At 45.5% G+C, this 23,290-nt stretch overlaps 1 protein-coding gene and 1 pseudogene across 1 annotated transcript; both read left to right on the forward strand.

Annotated features, from left to right (window-relative positions):
- Positions 1–4,090: 4,090 nt before the first annotated feature.
- Positions 4,091–5,452, forward strand: LOC139782167 (uncharacterized). Its single transcript, XM_071721138.1, has one exon. The coding sequence runs from the start codon at positions 4,091–4,093 to the stop codon at positions 5,450–5,452; it is 1,362 nt and encodes a 453-aa protein (XP_071577239.1).
- A 5,497-nt stretch (positions 5,453–10,949) lies between these two features.
- On the forward strand, positions 10,950–12,683 carry LOC139782168 (uncharacterized; annotated as a pseudogene).
- The last annotated feature ends 10,607 nt before the right edge of the window (positions 12,684–23,290 follow it).

Genomic DNA, 23,290 nt, shown 5'->3' on the forward strand with positions numbered 1-23,290 from the left:
TATTATTTAGAGTTAGAGGCGAGCAACAAAATCGCAAGTTGCATATTCTGACAGGGCACGGTCCGTAGAATATTTAAATAACAAAAAGACCCGAGCAACAAATTCTTTTACTTAGTTTTTAGCCATCGAAGTCGTAGATAACGGTCGCGCGGAGATAAATAATTTGTTTATTTGCAATTAGGGTCGAGCAACAAAATCATACGTTGCATATTCTGGTAGGGCACGGTCCGTAGAATATTTAAATAACAAAAAGACCCGAGCAACAAATTCTTTTACTTAGTTTTTAGCCATCGAAGTCGTAGATAACGGTCGCGCGGAGATAAATAATTTGTTTATTTGCAGTTAGGGTCGAGCAACAAAATCATACGTTGCATATTCTGGTAGGGCACGGTCCATAGAATATTTAAATAACAAAAAGACCCGAGCAACAAATTCTTTTACTTAGTTTATAATCATCAAAGTCGTAGATAACGGTCGACGGGGAGATATATAATTTGTTTATATGCAGTTAGTTTATTGATTAATCGAGCAATTGATTAATCAAGTAATCAGAATTGATTAATCCAGTAACCAAAAATCTTTATTCTGATTGCTTGATTAATATCTAGAAAAGGCATTCAACGCGTAACAGAACGCGAAGCGCGTCGCGTGTCGCTTTCGTGGCTGAATAGGAGGAAAGGAGAAGGAACATAATACGTCTGTTCGTCTCTAAAGACCTGAAGCAGAGCCGAGCGCGGAGCGCACACGGACACGGCGCGGGCTGGTAGTGGTGCTCCCCCACTCCAACAGCACCGTGGTGCTGGGCTTCAAAACTGCCATCACTGCTCGGGTATAGCCGTAGCGAACGGACGTATCACACTCTATACGGGGCATACGAGTTAGGCTGAGTTTCCACTGAGCGCGTCACGCGTCGCGTCGTCCGTCCGCGTCACGAGTTAACCAATCAAAACATTCTATTTTATTACACTATTTGTGACGCGCCTTCTTGGGTGACGCGTCGGCTAGGTTGCTCTATTTTGGATAAAAGATTCTTCCGCGCATTCACCATGGCGCAGCCCACCGATAAGAGGACGATATTCGTAAGTTCAAAATTATTATCTAAATTAACAAAAGTTTCGCTCGACAAGCAATAGCTAAATAATATCAAACGGCCAATTTCGAGCTAATACCAGATGTTAGAAAAAAATATTTAATACATTCAATAATCGTATACAGACTTGTTTACGTTTCGTGCCTTACTTGGCCTTCTTCAGAACAATAAAAAAATATAAAGAAAAACGCATTACAATATATCGCATTATTCTACGAACAAAACGAATCAATTCGATCCAACGCCACAATTTACATTAATCCGGTCTCACCCAAGTAATTGGACAATTAGTCATATTGAAGTCAGAAGTATGTTGTCAATTAATCGTCAATCTACACGCAGAATCGGTCGTTTCCTTCGCTGCATGACACTTATGCGTCCATGAAACCCGTATAGATGTGAGATCCTTTATCGCCAGACCATCTTAGTGGCAACTATATCAAAGTTAGAACTTACATAGGACCAAAACGAAAATTTGATTAAAAACGAGTTTAGCCTTAAAAACGGACTCACATAAGCGGTCGATGAAACAAGGAACTAGGGTGAATTCCTTCCATCGTCTCACAAAGCGTGTGTTCGTCGCGAAGGATAACAGACGACTGAGACAATACCCGCATCGCAAGGGCACAATAACCAATGATCATTGTTATTAACAGAACGTTTAAGACAACCGATTCAAGATATCAAAATAGGCATCGTTTAGTAGTTCCGTGTCCTTATTTAAATTTATACCATTAGTTTGTTCTTTAATATGTATCATTTCTGCGGTTAATCTCTTTTTGTAATTATGCTCAATTTCTAAGATGCGTGCATTTTCCCAGTCAAATGAATGATTGAATTTTGTGGTATGTTCTGATACAACAGAATGTTTGGACTCGTCTAATCTTATATTGCTTTTATGTTCTTTTAATCTGGTTTGTAATTGCCTCTTAGTCTGACCGACGTAAGAGGCATCACAATTTTTGCACAACAGATTTTGTAAATTACGTCATTCTTGGAAAAATGGGCGTTCTTATCCTTATGGACCTTAATGATGCTACCAAGATTGTTAAGAGTGCGGTATCCCACAGAATTTTCAGATTTATCGACTGCTGAGGCGATGATTTCCGAAGTATGTTTTAAATACGGCATAACAATAAAACTTTTTGTTTGCTGTGCACATTCGGAATCATTACCCGTATTATTATTCTTTATGGACTGAAGTTTCCTCAGTCTTTTATTAATATGCAAGAATATTAGATCGATGGGATATTCATTTCCAAGCAATACATTGATGACAAAATTTAAATTTTTATTATAAAAGCTGGGATGTGATAACCTGATTGATCTGTCCACTAGGCTGTAGATTGTTCCTATTTTGTGTTGAATAGGATGATTCGAAAGGAAGGACAATAGCCTACCAGAAAAAGTTTCTTTGTGGAACCAATCTGTTATAATTGTGTCTCCCCTTACAATCAACATCAAGTCCAGAAAGCTAAGACGGCCATTATTTTCGTACTCTATTGTAAATTTAAGTCTATCATGATAACTGTTAAAGTGATCCAGAACATCCTGAACGTTATCCTTAGGAATCTTCATAATAATATCATCCACATAGCGCTTGTAAAACGATAGATGGATGTCCAATGCGCCCAAAACTCTTTCCTCCAAATCCTCCATAACAATGTCAGCCACTGTCGGGGATAAAGGGGAGCCCATTGGAGATCCAAATGTCTGCTTATAGGTGACACCGTTAAACGTGAAAAAGGTGGAAGCCAGTACAAATTTGACTGCCGTAATACCGTTGTTCTGAAGAAGGCCAAGTAAGGCACGAAACGTAAACAAGTCTGTATACGATTATTGAATGTATTAAATATTTTTTTCTAACATCTGGTATTAGCTCGAAATTGGCCGTTTGATATTATTTAGCTATTGCTTGTCGAGCGAAACTTTTGTTAATTTTAATATACGCTGGCCTTATAATGCGTGCGAATGTCTTTCCGTTTTAGGTTTCATATGTATAATTTTGAATTCATTTTCCAAAATTTTGGCAATCGGGCTTCTTATGCATTGAAGGATTGGATAGATCTAAACTACAAAATTATTAAGAACAAGGCCAAGTTGCAATTTCTATTGCTATGTAGAAACAACAATGTCTTTCCATCGCATCTCACACATATGTTTAAGAATAACTTGCGAGTATCACATTATAAATCCGTGCGAAGAATCGAAAGGTTGGTGCATTTTTTCAAGACGGATTTTTTAAAAATTGAAATTTTTGATTTACATAGATGTTTGGATGACCTTAAGAGGAAGTTGTTGTATAGTTCACGTTTCCTTTATGATTGCTTACCTTTAAATATTTGGCAACCGATTATTTCGCATCACACTAAAGCGTTTGACAACTTTAAATATAAATTAACATCTTTACATAAAAAGAAACTTGATTGGTTGTTGGAATCCAAGAAAATTAATTTCTATAAAAGAATCAAGCCCATAGAGTTTTCGTGTAAAGGTACGGAACTTGGAGGGGAGGAAATCAATAATATTAAATTTGCACATTCTGATTCTGTTTCTGACATTAATGTCTCTATTAAACCACTCCAATTTTTGAACACCAAAAATACTAATCCGCTTGATTACACTAACGACAAATGGTTCTTGAATTTTTCTAACGTTAATATTCCCACCGAAGTTTCATCCTTGTTACAACTCGGAGATAAATTTAGTTTACCGTTCTCTATTAATAAGAAAAAAGCCATACACGAGTTCATTAAAGATCTTGAAAGCAACGGTAGTAAATACACAATTGACAACCAAATCAGAATGCGTAATGTGGCGATCCCTCAATTTTCCAAGTTACTACAAAAAAGACCACTCACCACACCGATTGAACGTAGTCTCATTGCGAGGTACAATTCCGCGTGCCAATTTCAAAGAAACAAACCGGATGTTATTTTTACAAGAGCCGATAAAGGTAATGTCACGGTAGCATTAGACAAAAATGAATATATTCAAAAAATGGAAATGTTACTAAGTGACAAAGATACCTATGAAGTTGTCAAAAGAAATCCATCCGCCAAAATGGAAAGGGAACTAAATGCCTTGATTAAAAAGTGGCTACAGAAGGAATATATTTCTAAGAAACAATATTTTTTCCTACATTCCAGCGATTCTACACTTCCAAAAGCTTATGGTCTTCCAAAGATTCACAAAAAGAACGTTCCTTTTAGAATAATAGTCTCTTCTGTTAACACGGCTCTGTATAATCTTGCAGCTTTTCTGCAAGAAATTTTAGCTGATAGTTTACCAAAACCTAAGAGCCACGTCAACAACAGTTTTGAATTATGTACTGACCTATCGAAAATAAAAGTGCAGAAGTCGGAGATTCTGATCTCACTGGACGCGGTATCATTATTTACGAATGTTCCATCTGAGTTGGTCGTGGAGGGTTTAAAAAAGAGATGGAAGTTTATAAAAACAAAAACAAGGTTATCTCGTGCTGAATTTATTACGGCAGTCAAATTTGTACTGGCTTCCACCTTTTTCACGTTTAACGGTGTCACCTATAAGCAGACATTTGGATCTCCAATGGGCTCCCCTTTATCCCCGACAGTGGCTGACATTGTTATGGAGGATTTGGAGGAAAGAGTTTTGGGCGCATTGGACATCCATCTATCGTTTTACAAGCGCTATGTGGATGATATTATTATGAAGATTCCTAAGGATAACGTTCAGGATGTTCTGGATCACTTTAACAGTTATCATGATAGACTTAAATTTACAATAGAGTACGAAAATAATGGCCGTCTTAGCTTTCTGGACTTGATGTTGATTGTAAGGGGAGACACAATTATAACAGATTGGTTCCACAAAGAAACTTTTTCTGGTAGGCTATTGTCCTTCCTTTCGAATCATCCTATTCAACACAAAATAGGAACAATCTACAGCCTAGTGGACAGATCAATCAGGTTATCACATCCCAGCTTTTATAATAAAAATTTAAATTTTGTCATCAATGTATTGCTTGGAAATGAATATCCCATCGATCTAATATTCTTGCATATTAATAAAAGACTGAGGAAACTTCAGTCCATAAAGAATAATAATACGGGTAATGATTCCGAATGTGCACAGCAAACAAAAAGTTTTATTGTTATGCCGTATTTAAAACATACTTCGGAAATCATCGCCTCAGCAGTCGATAAATCTGAAAATTCTGTGGGATACCGCACTCTTAACAATCTTGGTAGCATCATTAAGGTCCATAAGGATAAGAATGCCCATTTTTCCAAGAATGACGTAATTTACAAAATCTGTTGTGCAAAAATTGTGATGCCTCTTACGTCGGTCAGACTAAGAGGCAATTACAAACCAGATTAAAAGAACATAAAAGCAATATAAGATTAGACGAGTCCAAACATTCTGTTGTATCAGAACATACCACAAAATTCAATCATTCATTTGACTGGGAAAATGCACGCATCTTAGAAATTGAGCATAATTACAAAAACAGATTAACCGCAGAAATGATACATATTAAAGAACAAACTAATGGTATAAATTTAAATAAGGACACGGAACTACTAAACGATGCCTATTTTGATATCTTGAATCGGTTGTCTTAGACGTTCTGTTAATAACAATGATCATTGGTTATTGTGCCCTTGCGATGCGGGTATTGTCTCAGTCGTCTGTTATCCTTCGCGACGAACACACGCTTTGTGAGACGATGGAAGGAATTCACCCTAGTTCCTTGTTTCATCGACCGCTTATGTGAGTCCGTTTTTAAGGCTAAACTCGTTTTTAATCAAATTTTCGTTTTGGTCCTATGTAAGTTCTAACTTTGATATAGTTGCCACTAAGATGGTCTGGCGATAAAGGATCTCACATCTATACGGGTTTCATGGACGCATAAGTGTCATGCAGCGAAGGAAACGACCGATTCTGCGTGTAGATTGACGATTAATTGACAACATACTTCTGACTTCAATATGACTAATTGTCCAATTACTTGGGTGAGACCGGATTAATGTAAATTGTGGCGTTGGATCGAATTGATTCGTTTTGTTCGTAGAATAATGCGATATATTGTAATGCGTTTTTCTTTATATTTTTTTATTGTTCTGAAGAAGGCCAAGTAAGGCACGAAACGTAAACAAGTCTGTATACGATTATTGAATGTATTAAATATTTTTTTCTAACATCTGGTATTAGCTCGAAATTGGCCGTTTGATATTATTTAGCTATTATCTAAATGATATTCCTGTTCTAATTACACAGGACCACAAAAAATTTTTTTTGAAAAGCAACTGGGATCAGAGTAGGTGTTTCTTATAGATTTTGGGTCACTGAATCCGAATTCGTAAACCGTTTTGCTCCATCACGTCTAGATTTTTAGATAATCGAGAAAAATAGCGGAAAATCTGTAAAAATTGAAATAAACATTTAAAGAAAGAGCAAAAGTATAACATCAAAAAAAGAGAAAAAGTATAACATCAAAATGCGGTCGCAGAACTGATTTAAATATATTTTGGTAAGTTAAATAAAGTGCAAAAAAGGAGGATGTTAAAAAAGGGACGAATTTCGCCCAAAAAGGTGTAAGTAAAAGAAATAGTGTTTTTTGTAGATCTTGATCTCCTGAATACGATAAAGCTAATAAAAAGTTCGTGGTGCTTGGGGAACACCTTGAAAATTGAGCATAAACGTGGTGTATTTACAGAAATTCGGATGAGATATATGCTATATCATAAAATGTACTGGTGAAAGATTTGTTGGGGAGAGGGAAAAGGGGGAAGAAAGAGTGTTTTGTGTGCGTGTGTGTGTGCATGTGTGCGTCGCGAGTGCGGGTGTGTGTGCGGGTACGGGTGTGTGCGGGTGTGTGCACACTCGCACACACGCGCGCACACACCCGTACCCGCACACGCACCCTCACCCGCACCCGAACCCGCACCCGCACCCGCACCCGCGCACGCACACACGCACACACACACGCACGCACGCACACACACGCACACACACACGCACCCGCGCACACACACGCGCACGCACACACGCACACACACACACACGCACGCACCCGCGCACATACACACACACACACGCACCCGCGCACACACGCGCACACCCGCACCCGCGCGCGCGCGCACGCACGCACGCGCACACACACACACACACACACACAACACTCTTTCTTCCCCCTTTTCTCTCCCCAACAAATCTTTCACCAGTACATTTTATGATGTAGCATATATCATCCGAATTTCTGTAAATACACCACGTTTATGCTCAATTTTCAAGGTGTTCCCCAAGCACCACGAAATTTTTATTAGCTTTATCGTATTCAGGAGATCAAGATCTACAAAAAAACACTATTTCTTTTACTTACACCTTTTTGGGCGAAATTCGTCCCTTTTTTAACATCCTCCTTTTTTGCACTTTATTTAACTTACCAAAATATATTTAAATCAGTTCTGCAACCGCATTTTGATGTTATACTTTTTCTCTTTCTTTGATGTTATACTTTTGCTCTTTCTTTAAATGTTTATTTCAATTTTCACAGATTTTCCGCTATTTTTCTCGATTATCTAAAAATCTAGACGTGATGGAGCAAAACGGTTTACGAATTCGGATTCAGTGACCCAAAATCTATAAGAAACACCTACTCTGATCCCAGTTGCTTTTCAAAAAAAAATTTTTGTGGTCCTGTGTTATTATTCAAAGACAATTAATGGTATATCCTAACAATTCAGTTCAGATTTTGTGTTATTTTTTTATTGGTTATGTCATGTTCCGTACCGCTTGACATAGAAAATAGTTGTTTTATTCACAATGTATAAAGTATCACAATCAATGCAACTGTATAATGCAAAGCAAATATTATGCAAATGTCTTTGGCAAATGTAAATTTAACTAGAACGATATATTTGGGGTCATTACGAGCAAGTATAAAAACATCGAATGTATTGTTTGTACGAAGTTTAAAGCTTGATCATCCATTATTGCAAACATTAAATGTTACATCCCTCGTTTCAGGTCTGTGATAACTGTTATGCAGTTATAGAAGACAGCGCAGCTGCCAAAACGCATTATTATATCTGTACGATGCGTGACAGCAAAACAGAAGGCTTGCATGCTTCAAGCCAATCAAGTCCTGAAATTCCTGAAAACGATAAAAAAGAACTGCTTGTCACTGAAGTTTTCTGTAGAGAGCCTTTGTGGAATACACTACTGCCGTACACTGAAAGACATTATAAAACAACGTCAGCATTGTGGCATGAAGTTGACGTAGTTTTAGGTAAGCAAAAACTCTTTACAAAGCTTGCGTTTCGATATTCACTTCCAAAAAATTCATAATTTATGTCACGTATACTACAGACTTTCAGTACTGGCAATTAATATCGGAACGCAGTTGAAATAGGCATAGTATACACGCACACACACAAATTTAAGTTTTGTTATATCACTTTCCAGGTGTACAGGATGGATATAGTCAAAAAACATTTAAAACATTAAGAGATCGTTTTGTCAGACTGCTGGGTGAAGAAAGTAAATCCAAGCGCAGTGGCAGTGCTGCAAGCAATACAGTTGAGTGGAAGTACTTCTCGCAGCTGGATTTCCTTCGCCCTAGCGTAGAATATAGACCGTAAGTTTTTTTATTAGCACATACAATACTAGGAAAAAGTACAACTTCAAGTTTGCACATTTCTCTTTCGTAATTCTTTGACTTTACAAAACCTTCATTACACTAAGAAAGTAATCTGAGAAAATTACGATGAATAAGCGATATGTAAGTTTCAACTTGTATCTTTTTGGTGTCAGCTTTTCAGCGATATAGCTGAATATATATAGCTTGACAAAAATTTTCTAGTTGTAGAGTTCTGTAGCCAATATGGAATCTTTATTTCGTCATGTCTGCTTGTCTTTTTTAGACGGTTCAACTTATAAGTAACTTTCAAAAGTGTTGTTTACAGCAGAGTTATACAGGGATGGATAAGTAAAAACGACGATAATAGTTTACATACTCTGTTTAATACGAGAATACTCAACAGCGGTTTTGCAACGACAGACTTTACATCCGATATATAGAAAGGAAACATGGCATACACAAAGACTCAAGATCGATAGATATACGCGATATATCGAATATGTCGATATCCCCAAATGTGTGGCGATTAATGAACTGACTTTATACGCAACACTCCCTCTATCGACACACAACAAAGAAAAATATATACTTTATAATCAATTAGTTAGTTTTAATATGTCCTTGCATTTTGATATTTTATTTTTCAGTAGGGACTTAGTCAACAGATCCGCTGGGTTTTCGTCGCCTGGGATGTACTTTACGATAACTTCTCCTTCCTCCTGAGCTTCTCTCGTAAAGTGGAAACGGATGTCCACATGTTTGCTCCGCTGATGATATATACTGTCTTTGCTGAATTTTATTGCGCTTTGGTTGTCGCAATTTATGCACGTTGGACCGTCCACGTAGGCTCCACCATTCATATGATCAAGGATGCGCCGTGTATATATCACCTCCTTTACTACTTCAGAAAGTGCCACGTATTCAGCCTCCATGGTTGAAAGGGCAAGTGACTTTTGTTGCTTGGACTTCCAGCTGATGGGACCCTCTGCTAGCGTTAGCACAAGGCCGGTACAGGAACGTCGATTGTCAACATTTCCTCCCCAGTCGGAATTAACATAGGCGTGAAGCGGTTTACCAGATTTGGTGTAGGTGATTCCAAGACTAGACGTGCCTATTAGATATCTTAATGCATGTTTCGCTGCTTTCCAATGAATTCTTCCTGGGTTGGCATTAAAACGGCTCAGAGCATTTGCTACAAATGCTAGATCGGGTCTTGTAGTGTTCGCTAGATAGATTAGACTCCCGACAAGTTCTCGGTATGGCATTTGTTTCATCTCATCCTTCTCTTCCTTTGATGTTGCTTCATCTTCGCGAGATAATTTTACACCAGCTTCGATGGGAGTTGAAACCGGATTAGCACATGTCATGCCAAATCTTTCGATGATTCTCCTTACATATGCCTCTTGAGAAACACGTATGCTTCCTGTGGCTCCTTCACGTTCAACGCGCATCCCCAGAACTTCGCTCACTTCTCCTAAGTCTTTCATTTTGAATTATTCACATAGTCTCGATTTTACTATATTTAGTACCTTCAAATTTCGTGATGCTATAAGTAGATCGTCCACATAAACAATCACAATTACAATCTCACCGTCTATTAGTCCTACAAACACACATGGTTCAGTTTTTGTATGATGTAAACCAATATCGTTCAAACGCGTACGTAACTTTTCATGCCATTTTCTGCCGGATTGCTTCAAACCATATAGGGGGCGTAATAACTTTAACACCTTACCCTCCTTTCCGGGAACTCCGTACATGAATTGCTGCTCCATGTAGATCTCCGATGATAGATCACCTTGGACGTAAGCTGTAACAACGTCCATTTGGTGGACATGCAGTTCCTCCTCGACGCTTAAGAGGTCATATCCGTTTCTCAACTTCAAAAAATCGATTTTTTGTTTTGTACATATTTTGGAAGGTACATCCTCTGCAAATATTTTAAGCCTAGAACAAAGTCGATATCTGAATTATTGACGAAGTTATAGCTGTTCGAACGAAACTAGTCAGGCCGCTCCGCGGGACAGATATACAGCCCGTTACCGTTACGGCGCGCGGTCGTTTTCATTGAAATCTGAGAAGGCTGACATCTGCCGCGTAAACATAGTAACAGTTTCTTTTAACCTTCAGCTATACCTGTAGAAGTTAGTTTATCTGTGGAACCATTAAATTCCAGTGTATCGCCTGTTCAGAGTGTTGCCGACTTGCGACTCGTGAACAAGCAGTGCAAAAATGTCAGAACACGTACATGTTGATCGAAAGGGATCGAGAACGGATTACAGAAGAGCTTCTCGATCCATAAAAAGACGGTTTTCGACGAAAGAAGAAATGGAATCCGAAGAAGCTACGACAAGTGCATCGGCGAAAAAGTTAAAAAGGGAGAAATATTGTGAGGTTAACGTGGATTTATCTTTCGGCTACCGAATTTTAAACTTTTTCGCAGTATTTACGGCTATTAGTGCGCGTGTGAAATGCAAAACGTGTGAAGGTGACGTAACATTTAAAGAAGCTGACATTCGAGGCCTTGGATTTAAAATTGTGGTATAGTGTGATAAGTGTGAGCCTACACGTATTCCTTCGTGTCCACAAATCGATAAGGCTTATGAAATAAATAGACGATTTGTTTTTGCAATGAGAGTTCTAGGACTGGGACAATTTGCTATGCGGAAGTTTTGCGGGATGATGGATTTGCCAAAGCCTGTACTACAATCGACGTACGACGCTATTGTACGAATAATTCACACTGCTGTTGAAGCCGTTAGTTCTGTTTTGATGAAAGAAGCTGCTGATGAGGAAAAAACAGCGACTCGAGAAGCAGGAATAATTGAGGATGAAGCAGGAATTGCTGTTTCCGGAGATGGAACCTGGAAAAAGCGAGGCTTCTCTTCTCTTTTCGGCGTCGTTACACTAATCGGAGTTTTGACAGGGAAAGTTGTGGACCTTCTTGTAAAATCATCTTTCTGCAAAGCCTGCGAATATTGGGAAAAAAGAAGTCACACTGCTGAATATGAGGATTGGATAAAAGAACACGAGTGTTCCGCAAATCACACAGGCAGCGCGGGAAAAATGGATGGTGGATGGAATGCAAGAAATGTTTCAACGATCGGTCGAATTGCACGGAGTAAAATATTTGCATTATATCGGGGACGGTGATAGTAAGACGTTTAACGGTATTTTAAAAACAGACCCGTATGATACTCCGGTTATCAAAAAAGAATGCGTAGGTCATGTGCAGAAGAGAATGGGAACGCGTCTTCGTACACTAAAAAAAATACGAAAGGTCTTGGAGGAAGAGGACATCTAACAGGCAAACTTATTGACGAATTGCAGATATATTACGGTCTAGCCATCAGGAGAAATACGAATTCAGCGGAAGAAATGAGGAAAGCAATCTGGGCGACATTTTTTCACAAAATTTCAACGGACAAAAAACCGCAACATCAAAAATGTCCTTCTGGAGAAGATTCGTGGTGCTCCTGGCAACGAGCGTATGCTACCAACACCTTAAAAGACTACAAACATAAGGCTGCTCTTCCTCAAAAAGTCCAAGATGCTATTCGACCCATATACGAAAACTTGAGCAAAGACGATTTGTTGTCAAGGTGTGTTGGCGGCTACACGCAGAACTCGAATGAAAGCCTGAACGCTCTCATCTGGAAGATTGCTCCAAAGGAGACTTATAGCGGCACTGTCATTGTTCAAATAGCCGGGTACGTTGCAGCAGCAATGTTCAATAAAGGCCACATGAGTCTGTTGACAATGCTGCAAACATTGAACGTCTCTATTGGCAATGCAGCCTACTACATGTGCCAGGAAGCTGACGCGCAACGGATTTGCACGGCTGAACTTAGGACGCAGGAAGCGACAAGAGAGGGCCGAATTCGCCGTAGACAAAGTCGATTGCTATCACAGGAAGCTCATACTGCAGAGGAAGGTCAGCTTTATGGTGCAGGCATCGCTGATTAAGGGTAAATTACAAACTTTTTAATTTTATCTGACTTTAACTCTGACAAAACTTTAAACGCGTTTTTCTCGAAACACCACTTTTCAAAACGGTGGGCATGATAACTGCCTCAGCATTCGTCCGATTAACTTCATATTTTTTATACATATGCTTAATGAGATTCTTTATCGCGCTACGAGAGCTTTTATTGATAAGTTCAATCATGTTTTAATAATAATAAAAAATGTAACGACTTTTTCAGAAAAAATCACGATAATTTTTTGAAAGTGTGACCATTTCCGTAATTTTTTGTTTTCGAAAAATCCCCCTTGATACTCGAGAATCACGATCCCAAAAAGTAATAAAAAATCCCAAAATTTTGTTTCAGACCAATCCTACGAGCTGAATCACGCCCACCGTTTGTGCTTGCGCGAAAAAAAACGTCTTACGCCAATGCACGCAGCCGCTACATTTTTTTGTATTTTTTCTTCTTTGTGTATGTTTTCTTTTCTGCAAAAGACACTCTTTACAATAAAAAAAGATTCAACTTAATCGGTCTAATAGTTTTCTGGCAATCCCTCATAATTATTGGACCACTTTTCAGAGCCGAGAAACGGATATGATCCCTTAACGCAAACAAAGTGCGTATGGTTTCCATCCTTGCGACAGGGGCGTAGACTTCATCAAAGTCTATCCCGTAGCGTTGTTCACATCCGCGAGCCACCAACCTCGCCTTGTATCTTTCCATCTTGATTTCTCTCCGTGTGAAACACCCACTTGCAACTTATTGCTTTCTTGCCTGGAGGTAGGTCGGTAAGCTCCCAGGTTCCACACTCCATTAGTGAATTGTACTCACTTTGCATCGCCTCTAGCCATTCGTTTTTGTGAACACTGGACATAGCTTCTTCTACGGTTGTCGGGTCGTTTTCCACTTCTGCGATGTTTGCCATCTGATACTCCTTTTTCGGTCTTCCTGGCTGACCGCCAGGGCCCTTCCTCAAAGCGGTTACATGAGAACCAAATGTTTTAAACTTCCTCACGTCCGGTTTCTTCCCGTTCCATAGCTCCAGCGGTGTCTTTTCTTCCGTAGCTCTCGATGGACATCTATTTCGCAGGAATACTGCTGTATTTACAGCTTCGGCCCATAACGACGTCGGCGCTCCAGATTGCAATAACATGCATCGTGCCATCTCTTCAATTGTTCTGTTTGCTCGTTCGGCCACGCCGTTCTGCTCTGGCGTGTATTCGACTGAGAACTCTCTCTTAATTCCTTCATTCTCGAGGAACTGGTTGAACTCCTTTGAAACGTATTCTTTGGCATTATCAGAGCGCACTGTTATTATTTTTCGACCATGTTCTCTTTCTACTCTTGCTACATATTTCTTAAACGCGACGAAGACATCACTTCTCTTCTTCAGCATGACTACTTCAGTATACCGTGTTCTGTCATCGATAAAAGTAAAAAAGTACCGTGCACCTCCCATCGATGTAACATTCATCGGTCCACATATATCCGTATGGATCAACTCCAGCGTGTTCTTTGCCCTTGTCTCTGAAACTCGGTGTGGCAATGCATGTATCTTCGCTCGGTTGCAAATCTCACATAGAATCTCGATCACTCTTGACGGGATGTTAAGTCCAGTTACCATATTATTTATCTTCAGTTTGCGCAAATCATTGAAGTTCAGATGACCGTATCTCTCGTGCCATAACCTCAAAGTCGCCACTGATCCGCGATCATAACGCTGTGCTGCTGCGTTTTCACAACATACATTCGATCTTTCTTCGCGGCCGTTAATACGATTGAACCGTCTTTTCGCGATACGATTGCATTTTCTTTCCCGAACGTTACCGAATAACCACGATTCGTAATAGCTGATACCGATATCAGATTATTTCGCAAGCCCGGAGCATATAACACGTTTGAAAGAACAATTCGACTCGCGGCATCTCGTGATGGTACATTGAGACTCATTCTCCCGCTTCCGTAGGCCATCACTACAGATTTCCCCGCCGTTCGAATACTACATGGCGGATCGCCGCTTAAACTTTCAAATAACTTTTTGTCTTTGCACATATGCATCGTTGCGCCGCTGTCGATGCACCATTCTTCCTTTTCCACTTCGCATGCCATTGCAGTTGTAGCTAGCAACACGTCTTCATTTTCGCTGTTGCTCTTCTCAGAAGTGTCTGCACAATTTGCTTTATTTTGTGGTAATTTTGTTTTACAGACCGATGCACGGTGGCCAACCTTGCCACACTTGAAGCATTTTCCAAGGAACTTGCCACTATTTGTGCTTTTCGCGTGGATTTCCTTCTTGTTTGTACTCGGAATACGAGAATACAATGCTGTACTATTTTCACCAGCGTTACTTCGTCTTCGAGCATCTTCCTCGATCAGCTTGGCTTTGATGACACCTACCTCAGGAATATCATCACGGGACTCGATCGCGACGCGAAAATTCTCGAACTCTTCTGGGAGACAGCTCAACAGCATAATCGATAGAAGCTCCTGCGGGACAACAACTCCAACGTCGGCAAGCATGTCAGCTCGTTGTTGAAACTCGTTAACAAACTGAGCCATTGATTGGTCAGGCTTTTTCTTCGATTGGTATAACTCTCTATAAAGTACTGCCTTTCTGACCGGTCCTTGCGACTTATGAATTTTCTCTAACTCATCCCATGCTCCCTTGGATGTTGTTTGCTTCCTAATATGGCCAATCTCCGTCTTCGAAACACCGAGCACTATCAACGCAAGCGCCTTTTCGTCTTTGGTTATCCATGCCGTCGCGGCTGCAGCATCTTCCGGTTTGACCAATGTGCCGGAGACATAACCCCACAAGTCGTTGTACACGAGGACACTTTTCATCTGCATCCTCCACACCTCGTAATTATTATCGCATAACTTATCAATATGTTGCGTGCCTGCCGCGTGCATCTTTGTACTTTTTACGTATTCACGTCGTCTCTCTCGGTAGTTACACACACAACAACCGCTCGTGACTCACTGCACGTATTCGCGTCGATACACAGCCCGTTTTTACTTTTCTCGATCTCCCTGGGCCCATAACCTGTTGTTTACAGCAGAGTTATACAGGGATGGATAAGTAAAAATGACGATAATAGTTTACATACTCTGTTTAACACGAGGATACTCAACAGCGGTTTTGCAACGACAGACTTTACATCCGATATATAGAAAGGAAACATGGCATACACAAAGACTCAAGATCGATAGATATACGCGATATATCGAATATGTCGATATCCCCAAATGTGTGGCGATTAATGAACTGACTTTATACGCAACAAAAAGGATATTTGGAATGTATTTACACAATATTTACACAATTTAAATAAACTTTTCAAAACGTACTTAGGAAAGAAGTAAAATAAAGAAGTAATGTACACACTAAATATATTTTCTAATTATAGAACAATAAACAGTCTCTCGAAAAGCAGTCTCTCGAAAAGCAGTCTCTCGAAAAGCAAACGCTCCATAGATATAGAATTGGGGTCAAACAGTTCTGCATCGAATAAAAAAAACAAAAATGTCCAACCTGCAGAATCTGTGAGGGAGGATTTTGAGTCATTTTGTAAAAAAAATATAGATCCTACTGTGCCCGACCGCATTGGGTCTTTCATACTCTACCTGGAGTCGGAAATGAGAGTACTCTCAAACCAGGCGATGAAAAAATTAATACGAAAAATAACGGAATCCTTGATGCAGGTACAGGGTGAGTCAGCTACATAAGGAAAAAAGAAAATATCCAACATTTTCTCGACCAACGACATTAAAAATTAAACCACGTAAAAATTAAACTTATTATTTTAAAATTAAACATTATTTTAAAATTAAACATTATTTTGGTTTAATATTTAAGTATTTTTTATTGCATTATTTGACTGTGTACTGTTAGAGATTTTGTTTATTTTTTTAGTCTACAGACTTAGTACAAAATAGCTTTATTTTATCTCAAAGCCAAAGAATCCTCAAAAACTGAAAAAACTTAATTTTTTAATTTTGTAACATTTGTCTAACAAGGTGTAACGGCCTCACTTTGTTGGTCAAACGCGGACTAACTCGCCGGATCAGGAGTTCGATTGCAAGGCCCAGAGACAACAGTCGGATTACAATGCACACGAAATCGTTTATTCAAGTTAGTATGTACAGAGAGTGACGGCACGCGGCGTTACAATGTGGCGTGGCGGAACACGCTATGGTACAAGCCGCAGTGACGGAGCGCGGTCTTACTTTACGGAGCGGACGCGATACGTACAGCGAGATGCGGTGCATGTGCACTCGGCGCGGTCAGGCGGGGAACGGAAACGCGGTATCCGGAGAAACGCGGTATTACTTTACGGAGCGGGCGCGATATGTACAGTCGAATTATAAGCGGACGCGATATGTACAGCGAGATGCGGTGCATGTGCACTCGGCGCGGTCGGACGGGAGGACGGAAACGCGGTATCCGTAGAAACGCGGTCTGACCTTACGGAGCGGACGCGATACGTACAGTCGGGTTATAATGTGAGTACGCGGGGAGCATCCCGGAGGAGCACGGAGTCCCGGGGCAGCGGCAGTGAGAGTCCTCGTTGCGAAGCCGAGCGTGCTCGACCCCGCGTAACCGTGCCGTCGGGAGTTCGGTGTGCAGGAGTTCGGGGGACACCTGAGAGCACTCAGTCGAGACGCGGAGCTCCGAACCTCGTTTAGGGTGTCGCCCTAGGATTTGCTGGGTAGGCTTCGTCGGGAACAGCGGAATGCTGGCGAGAAGACGAAGTGTTCGCTCTTGCCGGTTTATATACCGGCGCGGCGGGTCTGCTGGGAGGGAGGCCGACCGCCAGGCGAGCCGCGTGGGGGTTCACGCTTACGCGCGCTCGCCTTCGGGGCGAGTCGGCTCCCTCCGGCGCTCGTCGGCGCCGTGCGGGCCGGCACCGGTGCTGCGTTTAGCCCGCGCACACGGTGCTTGTGGAGTGCTTTAAAATAATGTGGGCGCACCGCGCCCTATCCTCGCCCGACGGAAGATCGATCGGGCGGCATCCGGCGGGTGGCGGCCGGGAACCATGCTTCTCAGGGGTGCATCGTTACACCACCCCCCCTCTTAAGGGTGCCTGAACCCAGAGGCACATTGCTCGGTTGGTCGGAGGTATCGGTCGTTCTGTTGGGTGGTCCCTTAGGCTGGTTTTCTCCGGGACTTGTCTTTGATCCACCTTACGGATCCGTCACCGTTGAAACGGACATGCCAGCGGCGGTCTCCAAGCGTGGGCTTGTATTGCCGGGAGACGTGGCATGCGAAATGGGGTATCTCCACTACTACCCCTGGCTCGACCTCGACCGGGATTGGTGGGGGCGGCAGTGGTCCCATGACCCGCGCGGGGTTGAGGGCCGGTCGCGGGCGTCGCGGGGCCTCGGTTAGCGGTCGGGGTCGTCGTGGCGGCGGTGGTGGCGTGGCCAGCAGCCATGCTTGCTTCGCCCGGTTGGCCGCGTCGGACCGTTGAATAACCGTGCCGACCCGCGGTATGTTCCTCGGCGGCGTTGGTCCCGTCGGCGGCGGTGGCGGGGCCGTGTCGGCCCCGGTAGAGGGTGGCCCACCCTTGGCGGATCCCGGGGTTGGCCGGGTCGTATTCCTCGTCGTCTTCGCCGAGGATCTTCGCGATCTCGGCGAGGATGTCGCGATCCTTTGCCGATGCGTCTTCTGCCATCGTTGCGATCGTTCTGAGGATCGGCTCTCGTTCGCTTCGGTACGCCGGGGTCATAGCGCGTGTTTTTGTTTCTCGGTTCCTGGCAACGTTCTTTTCGCCGGAGATCGCGTAACAATGTTTGTCGTCGTTTATGTTTCGTCGCGGGCGTCGTGGCGGTTCGAACGGCGGTGGTGATCGGTGCGAGCGCGTTTCCCCCCTCCCCCCAGGGTCTGGACCAGGTACGTCGGGCGGTGGGTCGGCAGGGGCGCGCTTAAGGTCCTGCACGTGCACGTGTCGGTACCATTTCCCTGCGCGGCTGCGGAGGTCGACAATAACGGGCGATATAAGGCGGCTGACCTCGAGCGGGCCAATAAATTTTGGCGCGAGCTTCGCGTTAAACGCCGCTTCTTTGTTGGAGAGCGGGCGGTCCCGTTTCCATACCCATTCCCCGATACGCGGTCTCCAGTCTTGGCGGCGGTGATTGTAATGTTTCTCCTGGTGCTGGAACGCGCGAGCCAACTGGATCTTGACTAGTTCGTAGGCTTCGGCTAATCGGCGGTGTATGTGGGCCGGCGGTGTCGGGTCGTCGCGCGGCGCATTCTCCCCGGGGCGGCGCAGTTCGCGGCCGTGATTCAAAAACGCGGGCGTGTAACCCGTCGCGTCGTGGGTTGCGGTATTATAGGCGAACTGGAGTTCCGGCAGATGTTCGTCCCAGGCTTTGTGGCGTTTCGCGTATTGCGCGATCATGGTTTTGACTACGCGGTTGGTGCGTTCCACGGGGTTGCAGTGGGGCGCGTATGCCGGCGTAAAGCGATGGCGGATTCCGCAGTCGGCGAGGAGTTTAGCAAGCTGCCGGGCTCTCAATTGCGTGCCATTGTCCGACAGGATCTCGTCCGGGCATCCGTGTCGGAGGATGATGGCGTCGGTTACGTGTTTTACGATGGCCGGCGCGGTGGCCCGTCGTAACGGCCGGAGCTCGACCCACTTCGTGAAGCGGTCCTGGATGTTGAGGAGCCAGATATGGCCGGCGGCGGATCGTGGAAGCGGGCCGACGAGGTCGAGGGTGACCTGTTGCCACGGGTGGCCGAGTGCGGTCGGGTGTAGCTGGCCGGCGGGCTTCTCTTGCGCGACCTTATGGGCGAGGCGGCACTTGCGGACGTAGCGGGCGATGTCGCGGAACATCCCGGGACAATAGTATCGGTGTGCGATCCTCGCGATTGTTTTTGTTATGCCGAGGTGGCCGGCGGTCGGGGCGTCGTGGTACTGTTCGAAGAGCGGTCCTCGTTGGTCCTTCGGTACGCATTCTTTCCACTGTTCGGCGGCCGGGGTGTCTTTAAAATCGAGGCTGTGGAGCACGTGCTTCCACAGCCGGCCTTGGTCGATCCTGAGATCGGGCACCTCGCGGGGCGTAGTTTCGGCCGCGTGCCACATGCGCGCATACCATGGGCACTTCGCTTTCGTGACGCCGAGGATTTCGGGTTGTCGGGATAACGCGTCGACTACCTTGTTGAGCGCCCCTTTTCGGTATTTGATCTCGAAGTCGTATTGTTGTAATTCAAACGACCATCGTCCCAACCGGCCGGACGGCGACTCTAGCTTCTGTAGCCATTTCAGTGGCTGGTGATCGGTGATCACCGTGAATCGGTACCCCTCGAGGTAGCCGCGCATCCGTCGGATTCCCCAGACTACTGCCAGGCACTCCAGCTCGGTCGCGCTATAGTTCCGCTCGGCGTTATTTAGCGTGCGGCTGGCGTAAGCGATGACGCGCTCGCCCTCGGGGAAGTATTGCGTCAGCACGGCCCCCAGGCCGGTGTGGCTGGCGTCGGTCTGCAGGTGGAACTGCCGCGAGAAATCCGGGCATGCGAGGACGGGCGCGGTCGTCAGAACGGTTTTTAGGGCCGCGAACGCGTGTTGCTCGGCTTCCCCCAATTCCACCGGGCTTGCTTCCGGGTCAGGGCGGTGAGCGGTGCGGCGAGGGTCGCGAAGCCCCTGATAAAGCGGCGGTACCACGACGCGATCCCTAGAAATTGCCGGACTTGGCGAACGTTCTGTGGTCCGGGCCAGTTCGAAATGGCATTGACTTTGTCCGGATCGGTTCGTATACCGTCGCGGTCGACGATATGGCTGAGATATTTGATTTGGTCGGTGCAGAATCGGCACTTTTCGGGGTTGATCCGGAGGTTCGCTTCGCGAAGTCGGCGGAACACTTCGCGCATGATTCTGAGGTGTTCCTCGAACGTCTCTGTGATGATGACTATATCATCCAAGTGTACGAATACGGACGGTTCCAGCTCGGGGCCGAGGACGGTGTCGAGCAGGCGTTGGAAGGTGGCCGGTGCCGAATGCAACCCGAAGGGCATGACTTTAAACTGCATCAGCCCTTTGCCGGGAACGGTAAACGCGGTCACGGGTCGGCTGGCCGGCGCGAGTGGCACCTGCCAATACCCGCTTTTCAGGTCGAGGGTGGTCAAATATCGGGCCCCCCGTAACTTGTCCAGCGTCGCGGTAATCTGGGGCAGCGGGTAGGCGTCCTTCTCGGTCACGCCGTTGACGAGGCGGAAGTCTATACAAAATCGCGGTTTGCCGTCTTTCTTCCGCACGATGACGACCGGCGAGCTCCAGGCGCTATGCGACGGTTCTATGACCCCTTCCTGGAGCATTTTCTCGACTTCGGCGTCGATAATCGCCTGCATGGCCGGGTTTCGCGGTCGGTAGCGTTGTTTGATCGGCCGGTCGGTTTTAACGCGGATGACGTGTTCGGCGCGGTCGGTGGGGCCCTGCACGTTTTCGAACTTTGCGAGCTCGTCGGCCAGAAAGCGGCGGAGACGTTCCTCTTCCGGTAGCGTGGCCCCCTCGGGCGGGGGCTCCACGGTGGCGGTCCGAGTTCCGGCGTCAGGCGGAGGCGGGGGCGGTATGGCGAAATCTAACTTCGCCCACAGGTCTACGCCGATCAGTATGTCGTAGTCGAGCATCGGCATAATTTGAAAGCGGTGCCAAAACATGCGGCCCTGCACGGTGACCGGAATCGTGATTAGGCCCGGGATGGCGGTGCTCGACCCATCGGCGAAGTGTACTTGTCCGCTGACCGGCTGGATCGGAAAGTCGCGGGCGAGCCGGTCGGCGGTGTGCGCGTTCACGAACGAGGCCTCGGATCCGGTATCCAGTAAGGCGTCGAACGGCTGCTTTGATACTATTACGGTTAGGTGCGGGCGCGGTTTATACGTTAGTCGGAGGACCGGGGGGCGGCCGCCTCTTCCCCGGTCCGTGCGGCATTTCCCGGCGGCGGGTGGCAATCTTTCGTAAAGACGCCATCCCGGCCGCATTGGGAGCAAAAACGGCGCGGTGGTCGCCGGCAATCGAAACGCGTATGGCCTCGCTGCTTGCACCGCCAGCAGCATTCGCGGCGGTCGTAGGCCGCGGCGGCGACCGTGGGTTTCGGCGCGGCGGGCTGACGGGCGCGCGTCTGTTCTTCTATCTGTTCGAACTCCTCCGCCAGGCGCAGGATATCGCGGGTACGCGTCACGGTGTCGCGGCGGACGTACAGCTGGTACCGTGGGTGCATATTGTTATACAACGCCTCGACTTGGTCGTCCTCCGCGAATCCGGTGGCCCGTCGCATCATGGTGAGCATTTCGGTCGCGAATTTCCGGTAGGGCTCGTCCGGTCCTTGCAGGCGGGTCTGTATCTCGCGTACTAGTTGGGCGCGGTACCGGCGCGGGAGGTAATAGTCGCGGAAATCGGCGCAGAAGTCCTCCCACCCCTGCCAGTTGGGTCGGTTGTTCCGGCACCAGAGGAGAGCGTCGCCTTTAAGCAGTTCCGGCAATCCCGTCAGTAATTGCGCCCCAGAGTATTGATACGCGTTTTTCAGCTCCTCGAGCCGCTCGAGGAAGGCTACAGGGTCTCTACCGTCAAAGTGGCACCCCCATTTCCGGATCTGGTCCATGACCTGGGCGGGCGTCTCGCTGGGGCGGCTACTCGCGGTTGCAGAGAAATTTGCAAACGGCGTCGTCGTTATCGGCGGCGTATGAAACGATAACGCCGGTGACGGCGGCGGACGCGTATCTAGCGCCGGTACGCGGAGGCTTTCGGTCGGGTGTATGGCAATCGTGGGTGCCGTATGCGTCTGGTTGCCCCCCGCGGCGGTGGATGGCACCGTGTCCGGGTGCTCGCCTATGTACGCGCTCAACCGTTGGCGCAGCTCGTCGATCGAGCTCTTCGCGTTCCAAACCCTATCTCCCTGCTAGAGGTTTCCAGGGAACTCGAACGCTTATACAGAAAAGAAAACTCTTCCCGGATCTCCCGACGGCGTCTCCAGGTCATTTTGGGTTACCCCGACGACCCGTCTGGGTCTATCCCATGAGCATTTAGCTCGGTAATGAGCTCGCTTTTCGACAGTTTGTATAGCCACGATTTAGGCATTTCGCGTCCTGATTGTTGTCTCTCGGATCAGTTTAAACCGGTCCCTGTTCGGGCGCCATGTAACGGCCTCACTTTGTTGGTCAAACGCGGACTAACTCGCCGGATCAGGAGTTCGATTGCAAGGCCCAGAGACAACAGTCGGATTACAATGCACACGAAATCGTTTATTCAAGTTAGTATGTACAGAGAGTGACGGCACGCGGCGTTACAATGTGGCGTGGCGGAACACGCTATGGTACAAGCCGCAGTGACGGAGCGCGGTCTTACTTTACGGAGCGGACGCGATACGTACAGCGAGATGCGGTGCATGTGCACTCGGCGCGGTCAGGCGGGGAACGGAAACGCGGTATCCGGAGAAACGCGGTATTACTTTACGGAGCGGGCGCGATATGTACAGTCGAATTATAAGCGGACGCGATATGTACAGCGAGATGCGGTGCATGTGCACTCGGCGCGGTCGGACGGGAGGACGGAAACGCGGTATCCGTAGAAACGCGGTCTGACCTTACGGAGCGGACGCGATACGTAC

This window comes from Temnothorax nylanderi, unplaced genomic scaffold (genome assembly GCF_030848795.1).
Source record: "Temnothorax nylanderi isolate EJ_2023f unplaced genomic scaffold, tnyl_v1.0 TNYL_tig0393_pilon, whole genome shotgun sequence".
NCBI classification, from domain to species: domain Eukaryota; kingdom Metazoa; phylum Arthropoda; class Insecta; order Hymenoptera; family Formicidae; genus Temnothorax; species Temnothorax nylanderi.

What these genes read in the sequence shown, in the direction of transcription:
- LOC139782167 (XM_071721138.1), top strand. Translation starts at nt 4,091, where the DNA reads ATGGAAATGTTACTAAGTGACAAAGATACCTATGAAGTTGTCAAAAGA.